This window comes from Nilaparvata lugens, chromosome 7 (genome assembly GCF_014356525.2).
Source record: "Nilaparvata lugens isolate BPH chromosome 7, ASM1435652v1, whole genome shotgun sequence".
NCBI classification, from domain to species: Eukaryota; Metazoa; Arthropoda; class Insecta; order Hemiptera; family Delphacidae; genus Nilaparvata; species Nilaparvata lugens.
Window position 1 is genome coordinate 31,704,111 of NC_052510.1, and position 20,328 is coordinate 31,724,438.

The 20,328-nt window shown below is 34.0% G+C and overlaps 1 protein-coding gene across 1 annotated transcript in view; it reads right to left on the minus strand.

Moving 5' to 3' along the window:
- Positions 1–820: 820 nt before the first annotated feature.
- LOC111059728 (uncharacterized protein DDB_G0271670-like) overlaps positions 821–20,328 on the minus strand; it is a 38,439-nt gene continuing 18,931 nt past the window's right edge. The window contains exon 2 of the mRNA XM_022347351.2: positions 821–4,712. Within this exon, the coding sequence (XP_022203043.2) occupies positions 4,298–4,712 (415 nt within the window). The 3' untranslated portion in view covers positions 821–4,297. The remainder of the gene's footprint in view (positions 4,713–20,328) is intronic.

Here is a 20,328-nt window from a genome sequence, read left to right on the forward strand (position 1 = left end):
AACAAAAGCCTCTCTAAATGGAGGTAGAATGATAAGGTTGATAACTTTCAGTTCTGTTGTTTTAACTTTTTTTCAAATCACTTTCAAAAAGTTCATGTAGTACGGTACTTACTATTGTGTTTGAGACACTTATGGCGCTATCATAGTTTCACAACTATTCTGTTCCACACTGTCCTATCTCTTGCAGTCGTTAACCATATCTATTCGAATTTCGAGCTTATTTTTAATTTTATGTGAAAATTTTACTGAACATAAATTGTAGATATTTTTATGCTGAATCTTCTCCACTTGAAATGTTTTGTTTAAATTGTATCTGAAGCCTGATAATTGGGAATCTGAAATCAAACTTTGCATAGATGAGGCGGAGCTCCTGGAATTTTTACAGATATAAGACTTAAGGCATAGTTGATAGTGCTTATCTATGATTATTTTAGGTATAAAATTTATCAAAATCGTTGGAGCCGTTTTTGAGAAAATCGCGAAAAACCCTGTTTTTTACAACATCTCCGTCATTTCAGCCGCCATCTTGAAATGCATTTGATCGAAATTGATCGACACACTCACACACACACACACACACACACACAACACACACACACACACACACACACACACACACACACACACACCACACACACACACACACACACACACAACACACACACACACACACACACACACACACACACACATACAGACCAATACCCAAAAATCACTTTTTTGGACTCAGGGGACCTTGAAAGGTACAGAAATCTAGAAATTGGGATACCTTAATTTTTTTTGGATAGCAATACTTTCCTTCCCTATGGTAATAGGGCAAGGAGAGTAAAAATCCTGTGTACTCATACGTTTTTTCTTGAAAAGGAAAGACTTGTGAAGATTTCTCTTGTCTTATCAATAGACAATTCTTTTCTTGTAAGTAAATAAAAATATATATTTTTTCACCCTAATGTACACTTGTCATATTGTTTATAAATATTATAACATAATAATTATGTTTATACATAAATGAACATAATTGGAATCTGGATCGAGAATGAATAAGTTTATTAGGGTAAAACCCATCTGGATGGGGGCATGGAACGGTCAAGAGAGAACAATGCCCACTCTTCAACGCCGATGGAATGGGAAACAATAACTGTCAACCTATGTCAATGCTCAACCAATATCAAACAATAGATCTCTTAATGCCCCCTTCCAGATAGGTTTAGCAGCATAAAATAATTTTTCAAAACCTACTCCAAAATCCACCATTCTGGTCCTTAATTTACAACTCGACATAATATGTATCGTTTGAAAAAAATCAATTAGCACTAAGAAATGAGTTGTTTGATAATATTGGAATAGGCTCAAGATTGTGTTCCATAATGATGGAATTCAACTATTTTTCTAAATTTAATAAGAATGATTTGAAAATTCTGTTTCTAAACATTATGTACATTTCTGATAATCTGATACGAGTTATAAAATCGTTATATATATTAAAGTCACTTATTTCATGAAACACACCATTTAATTGTAGGGTTTGGTTTTTACCACACGACGAGCATAATATCCTATATTCGCAATTCGATTGTACATCAATAAAAACTGGTATATGCCTTCACGGTTTAGATCTTTGTCGCATCTTGATAAGCTTTGCAGGAGCTCCATGTTATACCAAAAGCTACAGACAGAGTATAGACTGTCTAATAGTTGGAAATTATAACTTTGGCGGACCTGTATAGAACACGGAAATGGGAATCCCCAAGTAAAAGTCTAAGTGTGGAATAACGTCACTAAACTTAACAGGATGCGCTTCATTGCACAAGGGTCGAAAATGTGCTAAAATTACCTGCCAGAGGGTCTCGCAGATGTATTGTTCTCGCTTGACCATCTTATGCCCCCATTGAGATAGGTTTTACCCGTTTATTATATTTGAATAGATGAAACCTTTATCCTACCCAATATTTATTTATTTTTTCATTCATCTAGATACAAAGAACACATTATTAAAATGATTGGGGAAGGACCGACAGGCACTGCCAAAACTGTTCCTTCCCCGAATTTTGATTACACTAATCCAACAAGTAGGTTATGTTTCATTCACTTATAAATAATAAAAACACACAAGTTTCATGCCTTTCATCAATTCAAGTTTAGATCAAAGCTAATTTCTGGTCACTAATGAACTTTATGCCTCTATTTGTCCAGTTTTTACCAAAATTGGCATTTCAATTTCGATAGAATACCATTATGACAGGAAAATAAATTAAATAGAGACAGGCGGTACCGTATACCGATAGACCAAGAACATGAATTCTTCTGTTATAGTCATAGAGTTTATTTTAGCCAATGTCAAAACACTCTAGTTTCTGCTGAAGACACTTGAGAGCAGATTAACAATAAATCAAAGCGCTGACAAGATAGGGTTTGAGCGACAAGGAATAATAAATGCCAATTTCAACGTCTGCGATTCATTTGAAAACTCATTTAGAGAGGACTGTTCCCTATTTTTTGAATTACTTCTGGTAGTGGACACATTTATCAACTTAGTTCTCAGGAAGGATGAAAAAAGCAAAATATTTAGTTGATTTGGTTACATAAGCGAATGCGGGTCTGAAGCGAATCTGCAGTGGCATGGCATACTTCCAAAAGTGAATTTGGATGATAGGCGAGTCAGCCTGCTTTATTTATTGATCATTACGTTGCACATTTCACCAAAATTCGTTGTTTGTTAGTAAAGCTGTACTCTGGTTTCATTTCACAATTCCTTACTTGTTCTTAAAATATTATCATGGCTACCCTTTTTTGATAATAGCAATCCTCAATAATTCTCTTCATCATTGTACTATTGTGAATATTAGCAATAAAATATTGGCTCATTAAGATATTTTACAAACTAGTTTCGCAAATGAATGATCTATATTCACGAAATTGCGCTGTGAAAAGATAAAAAAGTAATTGCGTAGCCATAGACTATTTTTGTAATCGAATTACTAAATTTACCACAACGTGAACAATGGAGTGTATAATAATATACCATTACAACAGAAACATTAATTTATTCTCTTTACTAAATCTAAATCTATTGATTTATTTATGATAAGCAACATCCAATGAATATTATTCACTTATTCAGATTCGAATGCATTATAAAATATGGAATAGAACAAATTAATCTCTCACCTCCGTTAACAAACAAGCACACTTCCGCCAATGACTACCATTGGATCTGAGATGATAGTATTGTCATAATTGCAGTTGTAGGCCCGGTTGCACAAAAGCCGGTTAAATTTTAATCGTGATTGATTTCGCGAGAACCAATCAGAGAAGGCGTTTTTGAAAAGACGGCTTCTCTGATTGGATTTCTCGTGGAATTAATCACGATTAAAATTTAACCGGCTTTTATCCAACCGGCACGTAAAGTTTTTCTTTGAGAGCTTAGTGCTCACATCATTAGAATAAGTGCATCTATCTCAGACATAGCCTAACTTTTATACCGTCTAATGTGGAATGAAGGTTACGCTCTGCTTTGGTTTATAGCCTACATTTTCTGAGATAGGCCTACTGCTCATCATCAGATGCATAAATTATCATCAATTTTATTTCAAAATAAAATATCTAATGATCTTCTTTCTTCATCCTCTTCTTCTCTATTTTTACGTTCCTATTCTTACCCTAGTCCGCACCTAACAATTATTTCTTGAATATTGATCAAACATCATTTACTCATAAAATACAGACCTATAGTGCGGTTCACGTTATAATGGCAGTGGATAAAGATAGAAGAATAGCGATGCCGATTCTCTGCATTAATTAATTATATTTCTACACTGTCAAAAACATAATTGGCATCGTTGTGGACCTAGAAAAGGATAGTAACACCGGCTTTGTCGAATAATAGACAAGGATAGCGAAACCTAAGTTGATCAAATACTGTCATTATAACGTGGACCTCACTATAGTCACTTATCGATTTCAAATCTTCACTATTTCACTAGGTACTTCGATTTTCTATTATCAGTGTTTTTACCACGAAAACCAAGTTTGCTCCCAAGATCTGTCATTTACCCATCTCAAGACTGCGTCCTTGAATTCTTGAAATTCTTGGTGGGGGGGGGGGGATTAATGTTGAAAATCAAACTTGGGGGGGGCGTCCATGGGCTTAGGATGGGGGGGCTGGTCCTCCCTGTCCCTTATTTAACCCACTGGGTTTAATTCTATCTCTATCCATCCAAACCACCAAATTTTGGACACTTCATCATAAACGTCAACACTTAAACATCGGACATACATTCTCCAAAATCACAGCAAGTCAAACCGATGAAGAGACTGCATTGTTGGATAACGAAGCTCTACTCGTTCTTCGCTTTTGTGTAGGCTCACCTATCGAAGCGTTACACATCATGTCTACTTCGCTGCTCAAATATTTTATATCTATGGGACTAGTTTTATTGTTGTTAACTATAGGTGTTGTCGAATCAGAAGGCTCTGAAAAGTGCATCAGGTTAAACTTTGGAACCGAGGAAGAAGATGAAGAAGACGATGACGTCGATGATGACATGGAGGATGATGATGAAGAGGATGATGACGACGAAGATGAAGTTGACGAATAGTTGGATCCGACCGAGTCTTCGTCACTGACACTCTCCAACTCCAAGTCCCGACTTCTCGCTCCAAGTGGTGTAGGCCTACAGTCTGCTGCATCCATTTCATCGTCAGGTGAAAGTCTGCGGGACAAATAAAAAAATCTATTACTGAAGGTGGAGTTGGAGGATTATAGTGATTCACAACAATTGTATCCCGATCAGAATGTTAATAATATAGAGTAGAAATGCATTTAAGCACTGATTCTAAAACTATGTTTCTATGAAGAAATAGGAAAGTTAGTAGACAGAAGGTTAAGGTTGGTCACTCATCTATTTTGTTTTTAAGTTGACATGTAATTGGAGTGGGGGAACTGCAGCCGTGACGTAGGCTGTAGTAAAGAGAAGACAAAATATCGCATTCTTGATAATCATACGGTGACGTATAGTCAAATTATATAACAAAAACATGTAAATAAAAATATAAATTCGAGTACCCTTTTAAACTAAACATTACTGTTAAAATTAAAATTAGACATTAATGTCCGAAACATGTTGTGACAAAATAATTTAAAAGGGTACTGAGATTTATATTTGTATTTATATTACAAGTAGCCCAAAAAAACTCAAACACTGAATACAAACATGTTCTGACATGCAAGCTGTTTCTGCTTTACAATAATTATCAAAACATTTAAATAAGACAAGCATTTTGCCATTTAAAAGCAGAAACCCTACCTTCTAACCTACCCTTTCAAACCCTTAAGCTGGGTTTACACCAAAGTTATTAACAACATGTTAATAACTCAATCCATATGTTCATCATGGTATGATAAGTTATGTTCAATCTAATAGAATCTATAGGGATTAAGTTATTCACAAAATGTTAAATGCAGCTTGAAGGTTTCTTCATCTTCTAGGTTGTGTTTATATTTGTAGTTTGGCTGTACATCTATCTGCTTGTGAATTTCGGAGATGAGATATTTTGATTCTCGTCGAACATGACGTGCTCGACACCAGCTGCATGTGTTCATGCGATTTATTGGGATCGGTTTTTTGTAGTGCATTGGTTTATCAATATTGTTCTATGGGTTAATATAGTAGTAGTAGTATAACATTGTCTACTAACGCTTTTTCAACTTTATTTTATTCGTAGAAGTTGAATGAACTTAAAATTTTCAATAACATCATTAGAATCGATGATTCATTTTCTATAAGTACGGATAATTTTAAAGCTCTAGGTCAATCTATATGTGATTAAACGACACGACGATGTATTTGAAGATACAGTGAATAAACTGTATGCTCAGTGAGGTTACTCTATCACTTTTTTACTACACGTGACGTCACGCTGGCGTTTCCCACACCACTTTGAATCTTACATCTGTGAGTGATCAACCTTCTGGCTTCTAATGTTGATAGTAATGAAATCAAAGAGCTGAAGATCAAGTGGCAAGTATACTGTACTCACTGTATCAAAATACAGTTACAGAGATTGTACTTGAAAACTTTCTACTAAACAACCAAACTATTGTACAATATATGCAAAATGAGACGATTCATTCTGAATAATGTGCACTTTTTTCATACACTGATATGTAATAAAAGAAGAAAGGGTAAGTGAATGATTTACTCTATTTTTTATATTTTCCTTAGATACCTCCTCCGTAGAAGCAAAATTGATTGCTTTTACTATAGGAACATTGAAATAAGATGAGCATGTATTGATTTTCTATTAGATTTTCCACATTTAAAAAACAAAAGAATGTTCTCCGTGTCATATCTAAGCAGTAGAGCACCATAGAATCTTGAAAACTCTGCCTACAATTAGAGGAGTTTGATGGAAAAAGAACACTAAGAACTTTAGGCCCTTTTTCCATCAAAGTGCTTTTTGAATTCGCGCCATTTTTTCTATATGTCTACAAAATTTCATAACTCTATTTTTTTTCTGAACGATGCGACAACGATTTTAAGAAGGCAGTGTCAAGCGTTTGAGCGTGGTTTCTAGGTGACATAAGGCTCTCTACTCCTACACATGGTATTTAGGCATGCACGTTTGCAATGAATAATAATAATTGTTGTAAATCGGAGTGTTCGCGAAAAATACATGATGAAATTGAGTCAAAAATACGTAAAAATGGTTACTCAACATTTTGGACTATTCTTGGTTACAAAAGTTATTCTGACATTGGTGGACCCACTCCATTTCAGTTCCTGAAAACCCATTTTGATAGTGCTATTTTGTTTGAAAAAGTATGTTAATTCAATTCATTTTTTTTTCAATTTTGACGAATTAAGTTAAAATGTTTGCTTTTTTCTTTAGAAATATTTTTTTCTATTAAAAGTTTAGTCCTATCAATAAATAAGAGTGAAAAATCTCAGTTGTGATTTACTTCATTTGGAACATTACCTAAAAAAATCACTTTGATGGAAGAAGGGCTTCTGTTTGTAATGTTTTTTATCCAATATTAAACAATGTAGGAAATGATTCTAAGTTATTGTAGCACAATTACTAGACAAATTAAACTTTGAAGTTCCATTTAACTAGAATACACAAGATAATAGTTTCCTATAAATCACTTTGAAATCTTTGACAGCGTTTTTCTCAAAACATGGTTTTTGCACATGGGCCCTTCTCCCATCAAACTCCTCTTTGTCACAATTATGATCGATCTTTTAACATTCTTTTAACATTTGAATTCTTGAAATTCATATGATTGATAATATAGTGGCAAACAAAACAGTGGATGACAAGATGAATATTTTGCCATCCACATTAAGGAACAAGGATAATTGAGAAAAAACTCTGGAAATGTATGGAAGTGTTAAATAAAATTCTATTTCCTTATTAGTCCAGTCAATTTGAGCATGAAAAAGGAAGTGTGCTTGTAATATTTATTGTAGTTTACCCTGTAACTAGCACAAGAATAAAATTTTGCATAGGACAGAATTGGTTCTGGTCTTCTCTTATGTATCCTAACAATATATTCAAAGATCAGAACTATATTATAATATTGCACCAATGTGACTAAACTATCTGATCTGATATGATTGCTCGTATCATATCAGCAATATACTTGGTTCAGTAGAGAAAGAGATAGAATTGGATAGCTCTCATCAGAAATTTTTTTGAGAATCCCATGTTGAGTTACTAACACTAAGCCTTCATAATTCTAATTGCAAATACAAGTATGAGGGATAAGGATATTCAAGAAAAACAAAAGAATTCAAAATGAATATGGAACTACTTGAACTAGAGGTTGGAAATCCTCTAATGAGCGATGAGATAAGTATGCAGCGAGAGGAACGAAAAAAATGGACGAAATTAATGCGGCGGTTGTTTCGAAATAATGCAGGATAGGACTGAGTGGGAGATTAAACGGGCAGGAAAAACTGAATAAAAAACAAGAGTAAGAAAAATGTTAGCTGGACGGTCAATAACAGTTAACCATTCGACAGAGTTTTTCCTGCCACAATAGAACATAACTAATCCAGGACTTGCTACATGCCTGGGAGGTCGTGGCTAATCCTTGAAGCAATAAAATAACAGAGTCTCACGATTCTCAGCACTTGTAACTGAATTAATGAACCACAAATGGGTTGAGCCCTTTTTTATTACAACGGCATACTTCAGGACGCTTGCGTGCGTCTGATTTATGAGTCAGTGCATAGAGGTGAATTGAAATAATATTTTCCTAGAGTTACGTTGAAAAGTGGCCATTGCTGCACTGATTACAGAACGCAAAGAATCACTTTTCCGCTCTAGTGCGGGAAAAATTTTTCTGCACTCCAGATTTGCAACATGGCAACGCAAAATACTTAGTAGGTTATATGGAGCAACAGTGCAGCAAAATCAAAAAAAAGTTGGTAACAGTGACTGGGCTGCTATAGTGAGCAGAGGTGCAACGAAGCACAACGCGCTAATTATTACATTATATATTATAACCAAGGACAACGAGGACTTTAGGATTTTAGGATTAAGGTTTTTATCAATAATAAAATTACACAGAAAAACATTTGATGGATTTCAGGCAATTTTACCCATAATTACCCACTTTTCATATTCAATGGTAACTGTAGGAAAAACTTAATGTGAAATACGTGCGCAAAGTTCCTCTGCTGCACTCAAGAAACCATTCCGCCCTCGCCTACGGCTCGGGCGTAAAGGTTTCTTTCGGTGCAGCAAACTGACACTTTGCGCACTAGTTGCACAAATAACTATTCTCGTTTCACGAGACTTTGAAAGTTATTCACTGATGTTTGATCTCTTGAGCTTGATTTATCGAGTTCTCAATATAATTTTATTCTAAAGATCCCAATAGCTTATAATTTTCAATTCAAATTATTTTTGTTGTTTTATACCTTTTCACGAATTCATCATCACTTTTTACGTTTACTCCAGTTCGTCAAAGAAAAATTGAGAAAAAATTATGGATTGGTGATACAAATCATGACCAGGTCAGACGTTGACAGAAAGCTTTATCAATATTAGCTCGTTTATAAATAACTTACACATAGTATAATAATTGAAATACAAATGCAGATATGCAAATACAATTCGCTTCAACAATACATATTTATATTCTTTCATATAAAACATTGAATATTTGGGGGAATTACTGCTTGTTTCAAGTCACGTCGTTCAACAACCTGGAGTTCATTCGGGAACACGAATCTATTCTCATGAGATTGCAATCCCGTTTGCTCATTAATTCTCCATCAAATTGCTTGAAAACGGCGTTTTGAAAGGAATGATTAATCTGCATTTTCCGTGTAGCAACTTTTATGGAAAAATGCTGAAAAAGCTGGAATACCGACGAGTGGTGCTGAGAAAATACGCTGCTCAATGAAAACAGTGCTATGGCTGAATAAATTTATTCGTTCATTCTTTTCAGGGTGTCGGAAAATAGAGTAGGACAGTTTTCGTGCTCCCATAGTTTTCCGTTTATCTCTGATCCTGATGTCGACCTAACATTCCCGGTACAATTTATTCCTGTTCAGATTGTGATAAAAGTTTCATGTTGAAAAAATTTTTGAATTGATTTACAAATAAATCAAAGACTCTCTATTCCATGTTCCTATATACAAAACGAAAATACTGAATCGTATTTCATTAACGTTCCCAGATAACTATGGTGAACGTGATTCAGTATTTTCCAGCTCAAAATTTTTGTGTTTTTATATAATTATTTTGTGAATGTGAAGTTTGTTTAATGATTTCGAAAGTTTTATTATCAATCTTTAAAAATTTAAAATTGTTTGTTTTATTCTGATTTGTAGTGTCAGATTGATGATTAGGTGGAGAAATTGAAATGGACATAACGCTCGAATTACTTTGAATTCTAGAGCATATAGCCTGAGGAAGATGCCCTAAAAAGAACTCCAATAATTGATTATCAAAATAATTACAGGTTGCAGAGCTGAGAACGTCTAGTGTGGATTTGAGCCACAAAGTCATACGATCATTCAATTCATATATTAATAAACAACAATCAACAACCAATTGAAATCTTCAATCAATCGATATTCTTCAAAAACTTGCTCAATGTTTCAATTACGGTGTCGTATGCGGAGATCGCCCACTATGTACAGAACGCCCATGAATGACGTCACGCGTAAATGACGTCACACCTATCCTATCGAAACTATGACGTCATTGAGGGGTATTTCTCTCCCCACAACTCCGCTCCCCCCGCTTGCTCGATACCCTTTTTCTCTCTCGACACCATGCTCAAACCTCACTCTCACTCATTCTCTCTCATAGAAGACTCTGCTCTGTCAAAGTTTCTTCCTCTCAATCATATACATTCCCTCTTTCTCACACACGTGCTCCCCTCCCACCGCTCGCTCAGTACAATCATTCTCTCTCGACATTCACTCTCCCTCGTTCTCTCTCATAGAACACCATACACAATAGTAATATTATAAGGAAAAAATAATAATTCCGCGCGCGCGCGCGCGTACCTGATGCTCTGTCAATGTATCTTTCAATCAATCCTATACATTCCTTCTTTCTCACACAAGCACACACGTCTATACAGTACTTCTCTCTCACACTCTTGTTCACCTACTCTCCCTTACTATTCACTTGACATAAATAAATAATTTTTTTTATAGAACAACTTTCATTATAGAACAAGAGCTTATATTTATTATGTGTTCCAACGCTGGTGAACAGTGAGTAAATACTGATTATACAGATATAATCGATTATATCTGGCTAATTAGGAATGTTATTGAATAATGACTATCATGTCGTTATTACATCTATATTGATAAACTGTATTGGAAATTGGAATTTCAGTACCTACATAAATCAAATTCTTTTTATTCTTCTCTCTACAAATCTACGCTTTGCGATTCTTCTAGAATAATAATTAAACAATATTATTTTTATATATTATTATACTATTTAATAATAAGTAAACAATATTATAAGCTACAACAGTTATTTTATTTACTCACTGTTCACCAGCGTTGGAATACATAATAAATATAATCCAAAATAATCTAAAATGATAGAATCTAAATTTTTGTCTTCGAATGGATTTCAGTTTTTTTGTGCCATATACAGAAGCCCAGTTTATTATCACCAATAAACCTTGAATAATTATGCTGCTTGAACTAGACTCATAGAATAATTATAATCATAAATATAAATAATACCAGCAGTTAAACCATACTCCGCAAGGGTATTTTTAAAGCACTGAATAGTGGTTCAGATTGAATTTAGGTTTTGATATTGAACATATTCAATTGTAAATATTGACAATCAATAATAAAACGATTCGATTGGCTCTTTCATCCTCTTTGTATCACAGAATAAATAAATTTGTTTTTATTACTCATTAATTAACAAACATGATGTAGGTAGGCATAAAATATAATCTTCCTCAGTAAATCAAGAATCATCGTACAAAATTTCAAGTGAATCAGTTGAGTAGTTCTCACGCGAATGCCTCATTCGCGAATTTCCCATCCCATATGTGTGTAAGCCAATTCTATACTTTATAATATTATAGAATTACTATTACTATATCTTTCTTAATGAATTAATTTCTACTGGATGTTATGATATTTTTTAACTAGAAATAAATTCATTCATTTATTTATCGTCTATTTTCTGTTTATCAATGTTCTATATGCATTTTTAAACATCATTCTAGAATGATATTATCATGCTTTATATTGAATATATTGATGCTACAAAATAACACCAAAGGTACAGGCTTCCTAACGCTCTGTGAACTTGTAGTGCACAGGTGTCGAAATATTTTAGAAAAATTGAAAAGAAACTTCAAACTTCACGTTGTCAGAATATGTTGTGAAGCTTTAACTTTGTACAAGCATAGTCTTTTCAATAAAACGCATTCAAAAATGCGTCCAAAATTTGGAAAAATGTTATTATAAACTATGAATTTTGTATAGCACAGTTTTCACGGGATTCTGATTGTATTAACTTTACAAGATCTTCAATTTGAAAAATTTATTTGGTAAAAACTGAGCTTGTAGAAAATTCATTAGAGATCAATACATATTTTCAGTATATTATGAACAAACTATCACCAGGATTCCAATGCATCTGGATTATGTAGGGGAATTCCCATCAAAATATTTTCTCCCATATTGTAGTTGAAAATGGTTATTCCTGAAAACTGATCATTCATTAGTGTTCAGTGATTGTCACTATTTCTACGTTTTCTAAGCTTTTTTCGAAAATCAATGAGCAGAACATTTTGAAATTTAGTAGTACTGTGTATAGGTTCACTGAGGACTAGACAGTTTTGGGAAACAGATAATCAAACTATTATTATGAATAACCACCATTATGAAAAATGGTAATAAGAACAAATAAAACGTTTACTACTGTACTCATCACCATAATCTAATATCATGAATAATCCACATTAAGCTCCTTTTTCAATGCACCAGCCATTTTAATTCGTACCCAAAACCACTAACCGTACACACTGGTTTATTACAACTGAATATCTATACTTGGCTGTGAATCAATAATATCAATTATAATATTTTAGTTTGCAGTACAAATTATTCAGGGCTCAAATCGCCAGAAAAATCGTATATTAAAAAAAGTCTCCAGAACAGTCGTCCTGTACGATATTATCCACGCCTAAGCTTCTGAGCTTTCAGTCTTTGTAACATAAAAATAAAATTTTTTTATTGGAAAAAATAAAACAATATAAATTCAAGTTTCTGTGAAATAATTGCAACAGTTGAAAACGATTCAATTCTATTTTTTCTTTTTCTTTACTCTTATTGTCAGTTGAGGGTTGAAGACATAGCCAGGATTTATGTATTGCTGTGGGAGGGGCCAGAAGTGAAATATTAAATATTCAATAATTAGGCTAATGATTACCTACATAGGTTGGTATTCACCAAATACAATTTATATCAAAAACACAGTCACGTAAGAACAATATGGACCTTATTTGTGAATCAGATTTTATAATTCATGGCTATATTATATTAAGGTGAGCTACATCATACATATATCAGTTAATCTCAGGTATGCAGCATAAGTTATTCTTGACAGGGGAACATTCAAGAGTGAGAACTGTTCATTGTGAAGGTGCGTACAGGCTTATGCGCCACGAACACGCGTATTTCTCTTTTCATCAGCTAATATTATGCCTATTATATCTGTATTTTACTGTTTCTGTACAAATGCAGAAGATATAGAGCTGATGAAAAGCGAAATACGCGTGTTTGTGGCGCGTAAGTCTGTACGCACCTATAGAAAGAGGGGTTGTAGATTTCTGAAACCTGGTTAAAGTTATACACTTATCAATTTATAAACTTTATAAAAACCCAAGATTTGAAACCTAACTTCTAGGCTGGTCACATATTGCGACGACACGCGACGTGACATGATGTAACCCCAGTCTGCTATATGAGTTAACATCATAAAATTATAATGTTCATTTTTTTATAATGAAGCTTTGTCTCATATTTGATTTATAATGAACCTCTGTCTCATTGTGAAAATTACAATATTATGATCATAAAAATAATATTATCTCATCTAGCAGACTCGTGTCCCGCCGCGTCGCGTATCAATATGGGACTAGCCATATTGGCAATTGCAATCCAATATGTTTGGAGAATCCATTAATTTTTCTACAAATACAATTTATTACACTATGCTCACATTATGGCATCATGATATATTTGGAAGTATTGAAAAAAGAAATATTGCTTGTTTAAAGAAAGAGGTATGACACACAAAAAGAGTCGGCTCGCTTCACTCGCCTCCATTTACATTCCACATTCTCCCTTCAAATATTTAATATATTATAGAGACTTTCAAGTTCAACGCAATTACTGCTCAATTACATCAAAGTACCTTAGAGTTGCAAATATCTTTGTCTATTCTAATGAAGATTATTAAAAATATTAATTCCCATGTAGAGACATAGTACGTTATACGAAAACGTAACATATACATTATATGATACTTTAAAAGGATTTGTGTATTTCAGTCTAGTACTTTGAAATTTGACATAGAAATAAATGATAAGTAGAGAAGTAGTTTCAAAACATTAATTCCATCCAACTTCTTTGAGTTCCAATGTACTTGAAAAATCTAGAAAAATGCAATGAAACACTGGGGAAAAAACCCTTCAATACAGCACTTAAGCTGAACCCGTGTATCGATTTTAAACTTTTTCAAGTTCAGTAGTTACTGAAAAACTAGGAAAAGCTCATTCCAAATGCTTAGGAAATAGGCGTATCATCAGGCAGCAGCTAAGGAAACACAGAAGAAGGCTGGAAAACCGCTGAAACCCTTATTTTCGGGCGTAGGCCTATCTCTAATGAAATTTCGAATCCTTTCAAAGACAAAGTTGATCTGCCCTAACTGTACTTCTATATTAATTTTAAACATCTGTATCCTCGAAAACGCTGATAAAACGCAAAATCTGCTCAACATTTTTGAAAGATTCAAAACATCTTTATTTTTTGAAATTTAATGAAAATATGAATTTCGGGAGGTGGGTCCAGACCAAGACCCCCTTGCAACGTCCTTGCGAAGGGGGAGAATGGAGTGTGACAAAGTTGTAGAAGAATTTGAGGATGCTTATCACATTTTAATGACTATCTTTATTTTAACGATATTTATAATAAATTGATTACTTTCAACTCGGTTTTCATTATCTCGGATAAGGTTACGCAAAACTTATATTCATTCAACTTTTTAAAGACTGTCGATTCTCTGATCACTTATTATTTTCTAGAGAATCCTAATGCAAAACAACAATAATTGTTTCTGAATAATCAGACAATCGATATTGATCTCGGAAAACACCTGTTACTATATCGGCGTATCTTTGGCGAACAAAATTCTTCAACCTCAGCTAAACCTGTGTACTGAATTTTTTTAAATATATTTCCATCAATTATTGAAAAAGGTGAGGAAACGCAGAAAAGCTGAGAAAACTCCAATTTTAGGCGTATCTTTGGCGTTATTACTTAATGCCAACCTGACAAAATTTTTAATTTAGTTACCAGAACAACTGTGTTCGAAGAGGTACTCTCTCTAGATTATAGTTCTATATTAACATATGGCATGGACATTTCAATTATAATTTTAAGATATTGGAATAACAAGAATATACATGCTAAAAGACGAACTTTGAACCCTTAAAAACCACCCTTAGAGTTGAAATATCGCCAAAAGATTTCTTAGTGCGCCTCTAAAGGGCCAACTGAATTCATCTACGTCGCCACTATAATTTTCAAGTTCAATGAACATGTTTCATTATGGCCTGATTGACGAGTTGAATTTTTATGATTATCAGAGTGCAGATCAATAGATGTTCAAAGCCAATATACAGAGTGTTTCCGAGCTTCCTACCAATATTCTAGGGAATTGTTCCTAGGTACAAAACATATTTTTCTATTTAATTTTCAAACTGTCCGAAAGTCCTCAGTTACTCTAACACCTGCCATTTTGTTATTTTAACTTACAATTTGTTTTCTAATAGGAATAGGAACTTTGCACAATGATTTGTGACTAGATAGAGCTACAAAAGAATAAATTATGACAATTTTTCGAATTCATAAAACACAATGGCGGTCGTTTAAATTTTATTTATTCTGACCGACCTACAGCTGAATAACGTGTGCAGGAGGTTGATAGACTAGTTAGAGAATAAAAAAATTCCCAGATCTACAAGTTTATTGCAGCTAAGGTTTATTGCATTTCGACAACACAATCACAATATTGTTTGGAATAATTCATCTTTGCCAAACATCGCCTATTATTTTTTTTAAATACACCGCCTAATATTCAAATTTATTCCAAGTTTCAATCGATACCTATCGTACAGTATATGACAATGATAAATGATATGCACAAGAAAGTATACTGAACTTGAATTAAAACGTTGAATACTACAAACTGTTACTACATTCTATAATAAACATTCTCCAACAGCCTTATGACAGTTCCTCATATAATATTTTATTCTAATTCAAATTACTAGAATATTATTGAATTATACGGAATACGAATTGATTTGTACAAGAAGTATTCATCCAGTTAGGTGTATACTCAATGACAAAAATATACAAGAGTATACAAAATGAATGATAATTACTCAAGAACTGTATCATATAAGATTATATCATATAAGATATAATAATCTTTCATGTATCATATCAGATACCTGATTGGGTATAGGTATGAAGAAACTCGTCAAAAATATGAAATATGATCATAAATGAAATGAGAACTCAAAAATTAGTTAAATGTCCAGGTCGGAAAGTTGGTTATTATTCAATTTTGATTATAAACTAACAACAAATTGGAGAAATTCTTATGACTTTGTTAGTTTTGAAAGATTGATTTGAAACTTCATGGGTGTGTTAATAGTATGAAGGGAATCGTTCATGATTTTTTGTAGAATTTTCCTACGTCCCATCCTCACTCCTAAACCGAAAACATATTATGGTAGTTCTGATGGTATATGAGAGAGGATTCAAAAGTCGCGCTTCTGAGTAGACCAATAGTGTTGTTCCGCGGGCGATTTAATCCAATCCTGTTCCTTGCCGCGAAGCAAAGAGGAAGCTCAGAATAGCGCGACTTTTGAATTTTCTCGCATGTAGCATCAGAACTACCATGTTTTTTTGGTTTGGGACGGAGAAGGGAACGTAGGGAAATTCTACAAAAAATCATGAACGTTTCCCTTCATACAATTAACACACCCATGGAGTTTCAAATCAATCTATTCAAAACTAACATAGTTATAAGAATTTCACCAATTTTATGTTAGATCATAATCAGAATTGAATAATATCCAACCTTCTGACCTGGACATTAAACTGATTTTCAAGTTTTCATTCTATTTTTCTTAAAAAATGATTATTCAATGATATTTTAGCTTTTCAGAACTTGGTACTGTATCATATTTTTGACGAGTTTCTTCATACCTTCATACCTAGTTTTACATTTTTTTGAAAAACACCTTCCCTGAAGGGGCGGCAAGTGACCTGGTTACCTACAACCCTTCCACCCCGCTGACGGCGTGATTATTGAGCCTAAAATTGAAAGTGGTATCACATGATAGCTGAAGTTTTGTTCCATCGATTTCTATTAAATTTTTCTGGAATACCCTTTCCCTGGGGGCGGCAAGTGACCTGGTTACCTACAACCTTCCCCACCGATCTGGTGTTATGCGCAAAAAAGCTCTCAGTTTGGTCGTGCTAGTGGGGGTATGTTACTAGGTATTAATAAAACCTCAGATTTCAGAGATAAGTTGAATTTTAAAAATATTGATAATATATGAAAGCGATTGTTATAAAATTAGATAATTCTGTTTTCCTAAATGTATTGCCTGTATATCAACTGTAATAACTGGGAAAGAGATTTTCAAGAGATGAACAATGTATTGCTGCAAAACTCAGATGAGGGATTTCTAGTGATAGGAGATAAAAACGTTCGAATCGGTAAAGAACAGAAAATGTCTAGTTATGTAGGTCGGACTGTGTATAGTGGGTTAAGTAGTGGAAGAAATTCAAAAGATACTATAGTTAACAGTAGGGGGCGTAGATACTTACTTAGATATGTGTACAGAATTGGGATTTATTATATTAAATGGAAGAATGGAGGGCGATCTAGAAGGAGAAATGACGTTTGTTGGAGCAATGGGCAATTCTGTAAATGATATTGCAGCTATTAATTTAGATTATTTAAATTATGTAGCTGATTTTAAAGTAGTTCCTCAGGCTTTTTCTGACCATTTGCCTATCGAAGTTGTATTGAATGTAGGTAAGAAAACAGTTGATAAGTATCAATGTTTACCGTTACTGCCGAAATTGGCTTGGAATAAAGTTATCGGAGAAAAATATAAAGATAAGATAGCTAGTAGAGTTAATAATGTAGTATTAAGTGATGATGTCGATCAGGCAAGCCAAACTCTCACAGAATGTATTCGAGAAGTGGGTCTTGCTCTAGGAAACGGTCAAAGTTCAATTAGTTTTGAACGAAAGCAAGCTTGGTTTGATAATGAGTGTTGGAAAGCCAGAAGCAAGGTTTTATCTCTTTTAAATTTGTATCACCGTATCGATAATGATTGCACTAGAAAATTGTACTTATATGAGAGAAATAAATTTAAAAAAATATGTTACGAGAAACGTAAAAGCTATGAGAAGACTCTAATAAATTCAATTTCTGCCGCACAAAACTCTAGGGACTTTTGGCAAGCACTGAATAAATTTAAATTAAGGAATAATATTGTAAATAACGCCATAACTCCTCAAGACTGGGTAAACTATTTCCAACACATCTTGAATCCCGAAATGTTAGCTTTACCTCATTTCTATGCTGAACCTTACATAGTTGACAACAGATTAGATAGAGATTTTAGTAGGGAAGAGCTGAGTAGAGTTTTAAAATTAGTAAAAAATAATAAAGCGCCTGGTGAAGATCAGATCCCATTCGAGTATTATAAAAATGCACCTGATAACTTTCTAAACAAATTGCTGAATGTCTACAATTCTATATTTACATCAGGTAGAGTCCCACATAGCTTTAAGTCGTCAATATTTTTTCCCCTTTTCAAGAAGGGTGAGTGCGATGTAGTAGCTAATTTCAGAGGCATTAGTTTTTATCAACATTTTTCAAAATATTTGCAGGGTTAATTCTTAATAGACTCAACTGCTGGGTGGAGGAAGATAAAATCTTGAACGAGTTTCAGGCTGGCTTTCGTAAGGGGTACTCGACCATTGATAATATATTCGCCCTAACATCCATCATTAGTCTGCGGCTGGCTGAAAAAAGGGGTAGGACTATATTGCTTTTTTGTGGATTACTCTGCCGCGTTCGACTCAATTGATAGGAATGCACTATTTTATAAGCTTAGTCTCTTAGGTCTCTCAACAAGGACATTGAATATTTTGAGGGCATTGAATGAAGGCACAACTTCTAGTGTATGGTGTACTGCCAATGGGGGTCTCTCCCAACGTTTTGAAACGAAGTCAGGCTTGAGGCAAGGTTGTTTGTTGAGCCCGTTGCTTTTTTCCCTATTTATGAATGACTTACATGATGAATTAGGGGGAGGATAAATAATAGGTGGTAAGAGGATTAGGGTTTTATTGTATGCCGATGACATAGCTTTGATTTCGGACTCGCCAGTGGGACTCCAGTACATGATAAACAATTTAGAGCGTTACTGTGGAAGGTGTAATTTAAGAGCTAATTTAGATAAGTCAAAAGTAATGGTTTTCAGGAACGGGGGAAAAATGGCTAGGAGCGAGAAATGGACATATAAAAATGAGCAGATAGAGTGTGTCAACAGGTATAAATATCTGGGGGTAGTTCTAACTCCAACCTTGAATTTTGAAGCTCAAGTGAGTGATAAATTAGACAAGGCAAAATTAGCATTGAATGTGGCATGGAAAGGTATTTTAAATAGTAGTAGTGTAGATTTTTCAGCCAAATGTAAGTTGTTCAAAGCTTGTGCAAGGGCGATCTTGTGTTACGGAGCACAGGTGTGGGGTTTTAGACAATATGATAGTGTAGAAAAGTTGCAGCGCCTTTTCATCAAGAAGATTTTTGCACTTCCAATAAATACACCGAATTATATGTTGTTTATTGAAACTCAACTAACACCTCTATTCGAATATTGCCTTAGACTCCATTACAATTATATTCTAAGAGTTATGAAAATGAAAGATGAAAGGCTCCCTAAATTCCTGGCTCAACAAGTTATTCAAAAGAAATGTTTCTGGTTCAAAGAGTGGAAGAAATTAAGTAATCAAATTGGTATAAATTATGAGTACGAAGTTAATTGGGATGACTCATTTAAAAGAATAATCACAGGTTTGAACAAGATGCATAGGGAAATTTTTTTGCGGGATGCTCAAGATGGGCGTTTCCACACATGGTACAAAACTCTCAATTTGGAACTGGGTGACAAAAATTATAATTATGAAATGTGGGTCATGAGGTGGATACTTAAAGCAAGGGGTGAACTGATCCATTTAAACTACAAGCCATGGGTTGCTGATGGGAATTATGTTTGCTCCATGTGTAATCTGAAAGAAATTGAGGATATTTATCATTTCATAGCTCGATGTCCTTGTTTAAGAGAATGGAGAAGAAAATGGTTTGGAATTGGGGAGCTATCAAGGGATGATTTCGTTTCTTTTATGAATGGAAGAGATTGGGTAGGGTTGGCCTCCTAAAAACTGTAGAGATGCCTGGCGTTATAGGCGATTACTTACACAGGAGTTCAACTGG